Source organism: Triturus cristatus, chromosome 11 (assembly GCF_964204655.1).
Source record: "Triturus cristatus chromosome 11, aTriCri1.1, whole genome shotgun sequence".
Lineage (NCBI taxonomy): Eukaryota > Metazoa > Chordata > Amphibia > Caudata > Salamandridae > Triturus > Triturus cristatus.
Genome location: NC_140594.1, coordinates 857,354,825 through 857,369,117, shown reverse-complemented (window position 1 = coordinate 857,369,117; position 14,293 = coordinate 857,354,825). Strand labels below are relative to the sequence as shown.

The following is a 14,293-nucleotide window of genomic DNA, read 5'->3' as shown; positions in this document are numbered from 1 at the left end:
TGGCAGCTGAAGGACGGGATACCCCTGAAGGGCAGGTGCCTATTGATACCCACGCCTAGGCTAAGGAAACAAGCATTCATCTGGTGCCATGACTCTCCATGCGCAGGTCATTTGGGCTTTGAAAAAACGGTGGCTAGCATGGGACGGCATTTCTGGTGGCCAACCATGAGAGTGGATGTCAGGAGGTGGGGACAGGAGTGTCCTACGTGTGCTACCATGAAGGCCGACCATGGCCGAACCCAAGGGCTCTTACATCCACTTCCGACCCCGGATAGACCATGGGATAGCATATCACTGGACTTCGTGGTGGGCCTACCGGTAGACCAGGGGATGACGGCAATACTGGTGGTGGTGGATTACTTGACGAAAATGGGGCACTTCATCCCCTGCAAGAGAGTCCCTACGGCCGGGGAATTGGCGTCACTACTCCTAAAGAATGTGGTACGACTGCATGGATTACCTGGGGTGATCGTGTCGGACCGGGGGTCGCAGTTTACTGCGCAATTCTGGAAGACTTGGTGCACTGCGCTGCATGTTAAGACCGCCCTGTCCACCAGCTACCACCCTCAAACGGACGGCCAAACCGAGCGCCTGAACCAAACGCTCAAACAGTATCTGCGATGTTTTGTGGACCAGGGCAGGGAAGAATGGGTCGACTTGCTATGGGTTGCAGAGATAGCCTATAACAACGCCACTCACAGCTCCACACAGTCATCTCCGTTCTATAGCAACTATGGCCAACATCCCAGGTTCTTGCCATTTCTACATCCGTTCAGAGAGGACAGGATTCCCGCCACAGCGGACAGGGTGGCACACATAAAAGACACGTTGATGCGCTCAAGGGCTGTCCTAATAGAGGCCAAGAGAAGATACAAGGCTGCGGCAGATAGGAAGAGAAGGCCCGGGCCACTGTACCGCACTGGAGACTACGTCTGGATATCCACAAGAAACATGAGGTTTCGAAAGAACAGTGTGTTCCATCCCAAGTACATGGGCCCCTATCGAATTACCAAGTGTATGGGTCCCGTGAACGTGAAGGTGTGCTTGCCCCAGTCATTGCGGATACACCCTGTCTTTCATGTATCATTGCTCAAACCAGCACCCTCCAAGCCGTCTGGGACACCTAGGCCGGTATGCGTGGAGTCGGAGGTGGGAGTATGAAGTGTCGGGCATACGGGCGTCCAAATGGCGCAGGGGGAAGCTGTGGTGCCTGGTTGCGTGGAAAGGCTATGGCCCGGAGGAGCATTCATGGGAACCGGCTGAAGGGGTTCATGCTCCGCGCTTGGTCTCCTTGTTCCATCGGCGTTTTCCTACCAGCGCTGGACCCATGGGGAGCCGCTGAGAGGGAGGATGTACTGTCAAGAATTCCTGTCATACAAGGGAAACACGCCCTTATGTAAACAGGAGAGCTGTTACATAACTCAAGGGAAACACGCCCTTATGTAAACAGGAGAGCTGTTGCATAACTCAAGGGAAACACGCCCTTATGTAAACAGGAGAGCTGTTACATAACTCAAGGGAAACACGCCCTTATGTAAACAGGAGAGCTGTTACATAACTCAAGGGAAACACGCCCTTATGTAAACAGGAGAGCTGTTACATAACTCAAGGAAAACACGCCCTATAAAGGGAGGAACCGGGAGGTACAAGGCTGTTGGATATTGTGTTTACACCGACGTACCTGCTTCGTGAAGAGCAGTGTTCCGGAGTGGTGCTCCAGTAAGGCAAGAACGGAGGTAGGTCGAGTCGTTACTCCCTGGGCCGTGTCTTGCCCCATCGTCACCTGTGAAGGACCCGGAAGCTCTACCGGTCAACCATTGAGCTTCGCTTTTTGACTCGGCTGAGTCCAAGCGCAGTGGCGCTTTTGCTGGTTGGAGTCGTAACTCCCAGCCCGACCAGAGACACAGGGACTGCCAGCTGTAACGCACACCAGGAGGTGTTTGCCGCGTTACAGACTCGGAAGTCCACAGGATCGATCGAGCGGCTGCTCTCGGTTCAGTCTTCTTGCTTGTGATTGGGGTATCGGTGACGCATCACCAGGAGGTGACTCCACGTCCCGGTGCAGTCTGAGGAAGAGGTTGAGCGGCTGCTCCCTTCAGGTAGAGACCCCGGCTGGGTGTTTCCCTGACTCCTCGATTCTCCCCAACACTCTTCGTGCCCCTCACAGCCTACCGATTGGCATTGTCGGCCATTTCATTTCTGCCCTCTGTTGGCATACGCCGGGATCGGCGTATATGCAGAGGACGGTTAGGACCATCCGTGCTGTGGGCTGGTAACGTACTTAGCCTGGAGGATTCCAGTGACTATAACTTTTGTTTGTTCTTTGTATTTTATTTGCCTTCATTAAAAGAACTAACCCTTCACAAGTGGTTGCGTCCTCATTGTCGTGTCTGTTAAACGATCCTGAGACGTTCAGGGCGTTACACTTTTATCATTTTAAACTGTTTACGATCTTTATGTGTATGATTTATTATGTTTTATATAGTACATCAGTGATGAATTTATATTGATTATTAAAATACAGATTTTTTATCTATTTCGTTTCACTATAAGTGCTTCTTACAGACCCAACAGTTAGTGTATGAGTAAAGTGTGCAACGTGAGTGTGTTTGCGGATTGAGAGGATAGCGATGGTTGACCAATAGCCAATAGGTATATATATTTTTATACTTGTATTTCTGGGTACTCCAGCCTTTGGCTTTAAGAGTCCCCTCTCCTTGTTTTCACAGCCTTATTTACAGCCAATCGGATTGCATAAAGAGGTAAGGAAACCCCTTCATAGCACGGGCCGCTTGTAGATCGCTCTCTTGGCATAGTCAACTTTGTCCCAAACGCATCAACAACCGCGCCTCCTTCTACACTCCTCCGCGCACTCTACGATCCGCCGGACAGGCCCTGGCAGCCGTACCCCGCATCCGCAAAGCCACCGCCGGAGGAAGATCCTTCTCTTTCCTGGCAGCGAAGACCTGGAACTCTCTGCCCAGCCACCTTCGCGCCATACCTGAACACCTCTCCTTCAGAAGGCAGCTCAAGACCTGGCTCTTCGAGCACTGACCCCCCCCCCCCCCCCCCCCCTCCCCTCCCCAGCGCCTTGAGACCCTTTATGGATGAGTAGCGCACTTTATAAATGCGAATGATTGATTGGTCTGGGCGCTTCTCATGCCAGAAACACATTGGCCCTTCCCTACAGGGCCACACACTCCTTCACTTTCTTGGCAGCAGGCAAAAACGTAACTAAAGATGATGGCCACCTGGTTAGAAAGCAGCTATTCGGGTACCCTTGCAGAACACTCCCTTCCTGGGACCGGAAGAAAGCATTAATTTAACAAGTACACTGACTTTGATGCGGTGTGCACTCTGAACCTCTCTATTATTGTAAGCATTTATTTCTTTGTACATCATAGTTCATTACATTTGGTACCATACTGGTAGTACCAGGTGTCCTTTTTCTTTTCAAAAAGTTATTTCGATCGCAAGTTGTTGTCAATCAAAATATATAACATAGGCATACAAGCATATCAGACTGTGATTAAGTGGGTGATGAACTTTGGTTCAGAGTGAACAGTGCACACCTCATACAAGTCAGTGTACTTGTTATATTTGTTAGTTTATGTAAGGTGTGAGGACAGCATACGCAGCAGTGAAGCACCAATTTACAATTTCGATAAGAATTTTGATGAGAAGGATTAACAGATAATTTTAGGAGTGCACATCAACTACAGTTTAACCGGAAGAAAGCAAACCGGGTGGTTTTGATCCGAATTTATATGTATTTTCCGGATCGGGGGGAGGTTTACCTTCTCGTGCTTCAGAACAAATTTGTGTTGGTCCCATCTCAAATGTAATTTTCAGGCTGCTCTCCAAGTACTGCCTTTGTGCAAAGTTATGGCTTGCACACCCGGTAGCAATGTGACTGGGTCTCACTCGGCTTAAACAGAAACTGCAGTCTCACCCCTGCCATCAACTACATGGCAGTGCTCAGGAAGAACTAGTCAAGCTCTTAACTAATAGTCTTCACGCAATTTCTAAAGCTGACCCTATCTTCTCTTGAATCTGGATCTCCGGTTAGGGTAGTATGAGGAAAGCTTCCTCAGGCAGTGGGCTTCCACTGTCTGGGGAAGCTTTCCTCATCCTACATTTTTGTGCCCTACACCAAGAGGCACAGATTTCCACATAACACAGTCCTACAACCGTACGTGTCTCGCACACTCGGGGTACAAGTGCCATTCAAAATGGATCCAATGGGCCTCTTTACTCTGACTTCCACATAAACACACAGTCCTACTACTGTTAGGTGTCTCGCATACTCGGTGTACAAGCACTAGTCTTGAGTGTCTCATAACAGAGACACTTCACATGAGAAGGGCTTTTTTTTTGTTTTGTTTGTGCTTGCAGCCTTATTAAACTTTTCCTTAATTACTCTGTTATGAAAAGTAAATAGTGTAAAAAGATGATGGTTAAAAGGAAGGAGACAACAGTACATTTAAGTTTTAGAGAGTCAATGATAGGTGTATGCTTTGTATAAAGCATTCATTTCCCAGTGCTACCTTCACGGGGACCACAGTACATTTTCCAGCTAAAAAAGCACCATTGCTTTACTCTTCCATGTGCTAGTGAGAGCAGCACCATTGGAGCACCTTTAACGTACACGCGCACATACCCGCAAATCCCGTCTGGCACTCTAACCTCCTAGCTACCCCATTCTTACATAATGTTGAAAGCATCCGTAGGTGCTCACTTTTTATATTCAGCTTTGTGAATCTCACTGTTAGCTCAGTTAGTGGGCAAATGCCAGCCAGGTTCCTTAAATGTAATAACAGTAATTGTTTGTAAACGTTACAACCATTACCATATGCCCTTCAATATCAAACTGTGGCGAACATACTGATCTGTCCATAAAAGTGGCAGCTGGTGAATTTCGCTGGAACACTTACGAATGGGGTGCTGGCGTGTGGCTTGGTGTTGATACCAGTAAAGTTTAGCAAATTTGAGAAAGCTCTTCTGCGGCAGTGTCTCAATTTATACATGAAAGCCATACACAAGTGCTATGGTTTGGTACGATCACATTGAGCACAATCTCTGTTGAAAGGCTTTGTGAAGTAAAAAAAAAACCCTCCAACAAATACTGAAGGGCTTGCAAGGGTTTGTTTTAAAACTTTACTTGGGGACATTGTTCAACAGCTTTGTACTCGTGCACAAATGGGGCTAATCATTTTAAATATTGCATACATATTGACCAGCAATTATGCGACCCACTCGTGGGCCCCAATCCACAGTTTGAAAAACCCCACTCTTCTAAATTGTGGCAGGATTGTAAGATGCTTTTAACACAGAATAAGACCCAAGTTCAATTTTTACCTGTAAATATCTTTAAATTATGTACTGATCTCTGTATTAAGATTTTACTTTTTTTCACTTGATTCTTTCATACTCTTATTCCCTCCCGATATTTAAGTATTTACAAACCCATGAGGTAAATCTAGAATAGAAGTTCATCTGGTCTCAAAGGCCTGGCCAACACAGCTTTACATGTTAGTTTTAGTACGCCACTTTTCTGTTGTCATTCACCAGTAAACCAAGACTGTTAAATTCATCTCGTTCCTGGGCTCCAGTCAGTAATTTGTTGTGCACTTCAGTTCAACTTGGTCATGGTTGTTTAAACCTGCACTAGTCCACAAACCATGCAACATCCACAGTCCTAGCACTCTAAAATTAGTAAATCGAAAGAAATATTTGAAAGCCTCCGCAAACCCTTGGATACTGCTGTGAGAAGTAGAATGTGACTTGCATTGGGTCTCGAGTTCACACTGTTTACTACTGAATCACTGTGCTTTGCAGATTATGTAGGCCCATTGACAGTCTAGTAATTTAACGGGGCACATCAGCTTTTTAGATCTGCCTCTCAGCGCACTTTTTCACCTACTCATTTTCATGTACAATGGGTGCTAATAATAGGTGAACAATTGTATAAAGGAAACTTAACATTTGTAAGTCCTGCTCTTCTCTAACCAACCATCACAAATGGATCACATGTTTATCCTCAAAGTACCATTAAAAGTACTTACAAATGATGTGGCCTCCAAGTTTGTTGCACTGTTCTCTTTATATTGTGTTTTGCTCATTGGTATAAAACTGGAATCTTTTTCCGCAGATACCTATATTCACATTGGGTGCAATGTCGACCTTGTAAGTGCTGAAAGGTTGTTTTAGAAGGAAGGAGTTTATATAACAGTATTTTAGGACAAAGGGTGAAGTGGCATTATTTCTTTTAAAGGCAGGGCGTATTAAGATTTTGAGTTACTGGTGCTGTTATAAAGGGATCGAGCTCCCCATAGCGTCATTCTCAAAGGACAACCGTGTACTGTTGGTAGAGTAGTCATTGGGTCATACATATCTGCATACTATTTTATTAAAGGTTTATTTTGAGTAGGTTTCCTTCTTCTGTTGTAAATCCTGAATACTTGAATCTAGTAATAGTTACTACTGTTAATAGCTCTCATCCATTCCAAAGCCGTATTCCCGGTGCTAACAAAAGCTGTATGATAGCCAAGAAAGAGTTAGACGGAAGGACCAGTCAAAACGCCGAGCATTTACCTGCTTTGGTATAGGAAGTACTGGTTATGATTTCTGGTCTTTCCTTCAGTGTTTCAGTATATGTTAAGCGTTGATTAAGCAAACCAATAGTTTTGCTATTCAAATAAAGTCTACGCCTAGATGATCTTGTAAGTACTATGCATCTGTATTTCCCCACCCCACCCTATACGGTAGAGGACTATGACTGTATCCCTTGCACTGTTCCTTACCTAGAGAAAGAGTTGGCTTCTGACGTCAATCTTCGTTTATTTATTTTTCTGTCGAATTGCAGCAGACTGGGAAAACTGCACGATTTGTCTATGGTTATTGGTGCAAGTACATGAGAGAGTATAGGAAATTTGAATAAAATACCATAGCCCGTATTTTGCTACAGGTCACTTATTGTACTTCTCTGCTCCTTCCTTGGAACAGCCCAGGGCATGATGGTTATAGGAGTGAGACCTTGCTGCAGGACCTAGCAGAGATGAGGATAAAACACCAAGAAGAGCTCACAGATCTCCACAAGAAACGAGGAGAGGTCAGTTCTTGCTATGGGTAGTTAGTTATGTGCAAGGTGACGTTTGTCTCCAAATAATAATTCTTACAGTGCATCCTTGCTTGCATCTCAAGCAATCATTGTTGTGATATGTTCATGGGTCCTCCATCTTCTTGCACCAGTCTATTTCACTTCATTGTGTTCTCCCCTTTCAGTTTCTTCCCACCTTGAGCCCTTTTAATGTCTTGCGCTCTCTCTCTCTCTCACACACAGTTGGCACAGACTGTGATTGATTTGAACAACAAGCTTCAGCAGAAGGACCGTGAGATTCAGGCCAATGATGCAAGGTAAGTTTGTTCCTGTTTTCATTTTTATTATATGTGCGTGCTGACCTTGCCTAACCCCTCACTTTGGTTGCTGTTTCAGAATTGCACAGTATTTGCAAGACATTGAAGACCTGAAAATGGAGTGCCAAGATCTGCGCTCCAAACTGCAGGATTTAGAGGAGGTGAATCAGACTCTTAAAGATGAATATGATGCTTTGCAGATAACCTTTAACGCCCTAGAGGAAAAGCTACGGAAGACCACAGAGGACAACCAGGAGCTTGTTGCCCGCTGGATGGCGGAGAAAGCCCAGGAGGCCAACCGCCTAAATGCAGAAAATGAGAAGGATGTCAAGTAAGTCCTTTCAAACACCTCATTTCCATACTGGCACTAGAAGAACTTGCCACTTTAGCCACGTCCTCTATGGCACAATTTGTTGCAAAATTGACATCCTTTGTTGCCCATAGGTCACTGCCCGCCACGGAGTAGGTAAAAGAGAGAATGAAAAATGTGCTAGCTATTGTAAGGACACCGGGGCAAGAACTAGGCTGTGCTGTACTTCACTTTTATTATTCAGCAGCCATATAAAACCACAACAAAGACGTCATTTTCCACAAGATCCTGAGGAAAACCGTTCAACATAGCCAATGTCCAATCAGTGGTGTCAGGCACCACTAATAATCCTTTGCCCCTGTTTCTGCCTCTTTCTTCTTCCTGAGACAGACACTGAATACTGTTCCAGCAATATGGAAATTTTGCTGCATTATTGTGGCACTTTATTAACTTGTAATCATTTCTTTTCAGCCTTAAATCAACGGAAACTGGTTTAGCAGAGTATTGCACTTTGACATAGGCATGTTTAAAGTTTCTGAGTGTGTTTGTTTGCTATATTCTCTGTTGTGACAACATTCTGGATCATAGGTTAAATCCAGCACAACAGCACAGGGTTGCTAGTCATCCTGTTTTTTTTTTTTGTGGCATTGTGCTGTCAACGTTTTCCAGCAGCTGCCCTGCGGATACTCTAGATTACCGATCCACCTCTTCTTCACCTGGCCTCTTACTGTCACAATATTTGAAGAGCCCCAGTTGGACATTGGAATCCCACTGTGACATCTTTCACTCGAGGTTCTGTTTAACGGTCGCTTATCCTCAATGAGGATAAAAGAATGTTGCGTTGTATGATGGCGTCTGAGTTCGTTTTGCAATCCATCATGGTGTAACTCACTTGATTGTTCTGTAACCTTTCATGAATCGCGAACAAGGACATCGGGTTGTGGCTTTGTCTGATCAGGTCTGGTTCGCCAAGGGAGACACATAATTATGTCTTCCAATTCTTGATCTGATAACCTCATTGTTGGGGGTACATGAATGGTTATCCGAGTTGCTTTATATGATCAAGTCTGATTCGACAATCGCAACACCCAATTAAAATGAATCCAGAATGAAAAATGGTACATTATGTGCCTTTTTGGCAGCATGTCATACACTTTCATTTTAACTCGCATGGTGAAATGATTCAGTCAGAGCCTTGGTCCGGTAGGAGTCTCTGTTCATATGTAATGTGCCGATGGCATTACGGCCCAATTATAAGAAGGGCTCTGGACTCTATATATACATACTCACTCACCACTTTACATAGTTTGCCAGTAAAATGAACTTTTGTTTTCTCATCTCTCCTTCTACAGCATTGCTTTCCCTTCATTCTGTGATGCACGCGCAGTTCTGCATCCACATGCTGAGCCAGAGAATGCAAGCTGTGAATGCATGTCCTGCAGGCCTGTACAGCATTTTGCGGCCGAAAAGCGAAATATCACGGTCATAGTCCTCCTCAGCTGACTTTGCAGATCGCGAAATGCTGGCGGGTCTGAACAGATGTGGGTGAACTTCCATACTTGTGACTTGATAACCAGTTTTACAAGTTTTCAAGAAAGAAACATCAATGCATAGAATTTACATGTTATGTTACTGTAGCTAGGATATTTAGTTCTCGCTGAGCCAGCGCATGCGCTGCGAGAACTTTAGTAAACGGGCTTTTAAAGTGCTACAAGAGGCTTTTCCTGGCCTCAAGCTTGCGTTCACGCGAGCGTGCACAGCCGCCATGTGGGTTTCTGTCAAGGCTCATTAAGCCTTGCGTGCCTCTCTCCACGCTTCAATTTCCTCCCCCACCCCGACTCCCGGTCGACCATTTGCTTGTTTGAATCTAGGTTTTCTTTCACTTTTGCCGCGCGCTTGTTATTCCAGACTCCAGGGTAGGCCAACAGGGAAATACACCCTCTTTACGTTCTGTCATTAAATCAGTATGAGATGTTCTTTCAAGCAACTTTAGAGAGCCTGTTTCTCACCTCCTTTCATTCAGGGAGCTGCTGCAGCTGTAGGCAGCAGAAATAAAACTACAAGCTCCGAAATGCAATGTGATGACCTCTGAAGGGTAACTTCTTGCTGTTAATATGGGTCCCTTTTAAGCGGTCTTATGTCAGGTGTTCAGAGTTGCCGTAAAATCCCTATAAGTGTGTGTTCGAAATTTTGTGACCGCACTGGAGCTGTTCCACATGGTGGGTGAAAGGTCCACAGTGTTCCGTTTCCCTGTACATTTTGGTAGTTGCGGTCATGCACACAATTCGAAAACCAAAGCCGCAAACACCATAATACGAACAAATAATAGGGCCCTGTGAATTGGTCATGGCAAATTGAAAAATCTTATAATGATGGCCTTGGGCCTCATTAACCTTTGCCCGAGCCGCAACAAAAGGTGGCAGCTTCCACATCAAAGGGTTTGAATGGGCCAGTAATAAAGCTATTAAATGTATATGCAGGAATCTTCTTCATCCTATGAGAATCGGGCCCAGTTTTTTTTTTTTCTCATTGCATCCCTGCCGGTTTGCATTTGGAGATTAAAACCATGAAAAACTGTGTACATCTCCCTAATAATTTCTGAACATGTGCCTCTTCCACAGGTGACTCCTGTCTCCGTGTTTCCATCTTCCCAGCCCAGGATTTTAATTTGCTAAACCAAGGCTTTCTGTGATATTTAAAGCTGCAGAACAATGAGTTGACTTTAATCCGCATAATACGCGCACGGTTATCCAATGGGCTTTGGTACCTTACACAGTAGGATCAGTGCTTAATTTGAGCCGGTGGTTTCCGGTGCTCAGCACTGGCACTTAATCACCTACACCAGCGCTTTTTATGAGCACCAGTTAGGCGCACATTCATTTATAGTAGGCACAGGGAGATAAAGTGATTTGCCAAAAATCACAGGATGTGACAAAGGACAACATTCGCTATTTTCCTCTACTAATTGCTGAGGAGAAATTAAAGTAATTAGTACCAACGACCATCTAAAAACCTCTAATGAATGTCGAGTGATTCCTTTTTTTTATTTTTTAGTACTGCTGCTTTGGGAAGGGAGAATGACCCCCAAATTGCAAGTGGCCAATTTGCTTCCGCTCAACTCTGTATGCACACTCTCAGAAAAGGAACAGAAAAGCACTGAATGAAAGAGTAATTATTTTTGCTTACATTTCAGTGAATTATTCTCATGGCCTATGAAGTAGCTCGTTTCTCTGGCACTGCCAGCCCGCTACTTGTTCACAGGTAATCTGAAGGCCGGGGGGGGGGGGGGGGGTTTATGGTTGGACCCTTAAGCTGGGATCTGCAGTGTGCGGCATGGGCTGTTTATTGATCAATGGACTGTTTACCTCTACAAGAAAAACTCTACATGTTTTACCCCTAAACAGATCTCTTGTTCGCCTTCCAGCTGAACCCAGCTGTATGAAGTGTTGCTTGACCACGCAGCACATGTCAAGAGAACCATTTTCCTTTCCTCTTACAAGGCCATGTGGCTTCCTTTCTTTAAATTTCACATTTCTAGAAACTGCTTTTTTTTTCCTCCTTCCTTGGAGGTTAAGGCTGGGACAGTTTGCCCTCTGTACTTGGTTTACTACTCAGCGGCCATTCTGTAGCATGGAAGACGCAAGTATTAACGAATATAGAGGTGAGCTTTGTTGGTGCTGTTTTCTTTGTTCTAATTAGTTTGAATGAACGCTTTCGGCCATCAGGCATTTTTTATATTTGGCCAATACCTTTTATACAAATATTTATTTAGCTGTGGACTGTATGTTTGTGTGTGTGTGTGTGTATATATATATATATATATTTTTTTTTAATACTGCTCCGGTTTTCGCTGTGCATGTGCACCCATTCGTTTTGCTGCACTGCTTCTCCCCATTTTGACATACACCTAAACAGCATTATTTATAATAAGAAATCTGTACATGAAAGCACTTTAAATCAGTCTGCTGCGTGGTAGGGGAGGAGATTAGCCCAGTGTGTGCTGCAAATGCAAGAGACAACCAGCACAAGGGCCTGTTTGTTCCCAAACAGTCCAGAGCTCTAAACACTCAAAGTGCTAATTGCAAAGCATAACGTATAATCTTTCACCTCTTGGCTGTCTTTGAAATAGTTAGAGAAAAAATGCATGATTTGATTTGACTGAAAATAGGGAAGTCAGTAACTCTGCTGCAGGCAAAAATGTCCAGTTGCACGGGCATTTGGAAAATAATATAAATATAAGTTTTAACTGGAAATCTGCTGTTCAGTATATATTCCTCATGGTCAACATAAACTACGATTTTGTATAGGTTTTGCTAAGAGCATTTCTACCTCTTTCTGTGCTAGATATGGTTGTTTCTTTAACACTTTTCTTCAGGGGACATAGAAGGGGTGTCAGCGTTCATCTGCAGGCCTGAATCCGGGGAAGACCACAGCACTAATAAGCATGGCACTAAAGACTTGGAAAGGCAAGATTTTAGGGTCGAGCCTGCTTGTGGGACACTATAGTTTACAAAAAGGGCCTTGAGCCCTCCCATTGCCTACCGTTCGGTGGTATCTGTGTCACTTCTTCTTTGCCTCCTAATTGGACAGTGCAGGCCAGGCGTCACTTCCTGTCTCTTGTCTGGCACATGTACCAAGCACAGATTGATTCTTATTAAATTAGTGTCTCTGTTGCTTCTGTGATTCAGGTAGTTTTTATGCCCATGTTGTTTCTTCCCCTCCCACCTCTCCATGTTGCTGCCTCCCTTCCAACCATCCTTGTATGCACATACACCCACATTTTTTATTGTTGCTTCCACCGTTGTCGCCCCCCCTCACGTTGCTTTTTGCCCTATAAAGAATGTGCTATGGAGCAGCCAACACGAATCGCGTTCTAGCGCTTTTAAATAAATAAATCTTTATATGCATCTTAATTTTAAGCTGCGTTTCAGGGACACAAGGGAGAATGTGTTTTTCCAGCATTCCCTCAACATGAGCCTGGAATTAACTTGACACAGTCTACCAGGGAGCACATTTAAACAAGTATTGGCATAGCCAATAGGTCTTGCTTTTGGGACCTGATAAGTATTTAGTTATGCAGCACAATATCCTTGGTGCAATAATATCAACTGTTGCATGGCTAAAAACGTATAGGGTCCCAAAGGCGAGACCTATTGGCTATGCCAATGCTTGTTTTCATTCTATATCCGAACCAGAAGCGAGAAATATTCTAGTTTTTAAGCTTTTCCACGGCCAACTGAGTAAAGTGAGCCCCAAGAGGAAATGCTTTTGAAGCCAGGGCTCCTCTAGTGAAGTGAGTACCAAATATAGTAGTTTGCATGACAGCCTCATGCGTAGCCCATCGACCCCCATCCGGTGATAATAGGTGAGGAGAGCACCTTGTAGGGATTTCTGAGGGCAGTCACAAGTTGGCAGGCGGATATCCTCCATCTTTGCCTCTTAATACACCACACAACACAGTTTTGGGGAATCTAGAAAGGAAGGGTAAGATACTACACAAATTATATTTTGTACGACTGGAAATATGAAAAGTAACCCTCTTTGGGGTAAACACTCTACCCATAATGTCCAGTGCTTTGACATCAGAGACAATTCAACAAGATATTGAGCATAACAGCATGGCCAACTTGGCCAAAAGCCCCTTAAAAGAAAGATACTTATCGTACTGCCAAGACCAGAAAAGTTTGAGGGACCATAATGCTATCCCATAGTGTTGAATACCAAGGTACCAGATGAGGGAATGACCGCATTCCCCTTAGAAGATCCTCACCCTTCCCCATTGGATGATAACCAGTCTGCACATGACCAGCTGGTATCGCCATGGTGAAGGTGTTGATGGATCGATAGGCCAGGCCCTAAGTGGAGGCGAGGAAATAAAAAATGTTGACACCTTCTGCGAACCTACCCCCACTTCCCTGTAATCATCCATGCCAGAAGAGGTAGAGACTCCTCCAGCACTAGCTAGTAGCGAATGGACCACACTTTGCCTAAAGGGTCTGGAAGACCGACAGATGGAATTGCTAAAGGCAAGGGAGGGGATGTGGCCAGAGCTTGTGACTTTGGAGCTGGGCAACCAGGAACAAGCCTCAGCATTGGCTTGCATAATGTGATTCTGTGCAAATCCCAATCTCCCTGTGCCTACCCAAAAAAAAAACGAATGTTGTTGTGTAGCGTAACCGGTGTTCAGGTAAGCGCTCCAATACCTTCAGGTCAATTTCACGCTATATGAATCTGCACACACACAAATCTTGTCTTTTTAGATGTCGGGAGTGCCAATCTGCCACTTGGTTACATTTTCTCTGGATGTTTTCCGCTGTCATGGAGGCCTGATTTGCAAGGCAGTATTCCTAGAAATTTCTGGCCAAATCTGAGAGGGTCTTGTAAATGCGAGACCTATTCAAAGAAGTGGCTGCCATTGTCTCGGGCTGCTCAGAAAGTTAAGCACACATGGTGCGCTGAATTTTCCAGGAAAGCATGTCATGCCAGCAGTAGGAGAAACTCATTGAAGAAAATCGTGCTGGCAGACTAAAAAAGACGTTCTAAAGTAAAAGGCCAAGTACTCATGGG

At 44.7% G+C, this 14,293-nt stretch overlaps 1 protein-coding gene across 3 annotated transcripts in view; it reads left to right on the top strand.

Annotated features, from left to right (window-relative positions):
- The window catches only part of ATG16L1 (autophagy related 16 like 1), a 71,651-nt gene that overhangs the window by 11,761 nt on the left and 45,597 nt on the right, over nt 1-14,293 (top strand). For all 3 annotated transcript variants that reach the window (XM_085634683.1, XM_085634682.1, XM_085634681.1), the window contains exons 3-5: nt 7,006-7,111; nt 7,343-7,416; nt 7,496-7,747. In XM_085634683.1, coding sequence (XP_085490809.1) covers nt 7,006-7,111; nt 7,343-7,416; nt 7,496-7,747 — 432 coding nt within the window. The remainder of the gene's footprint in view (nt 1-7,005; nt 7,112-7,342; nt 7,417-7,495; nt 7,748-14,293) is intronic.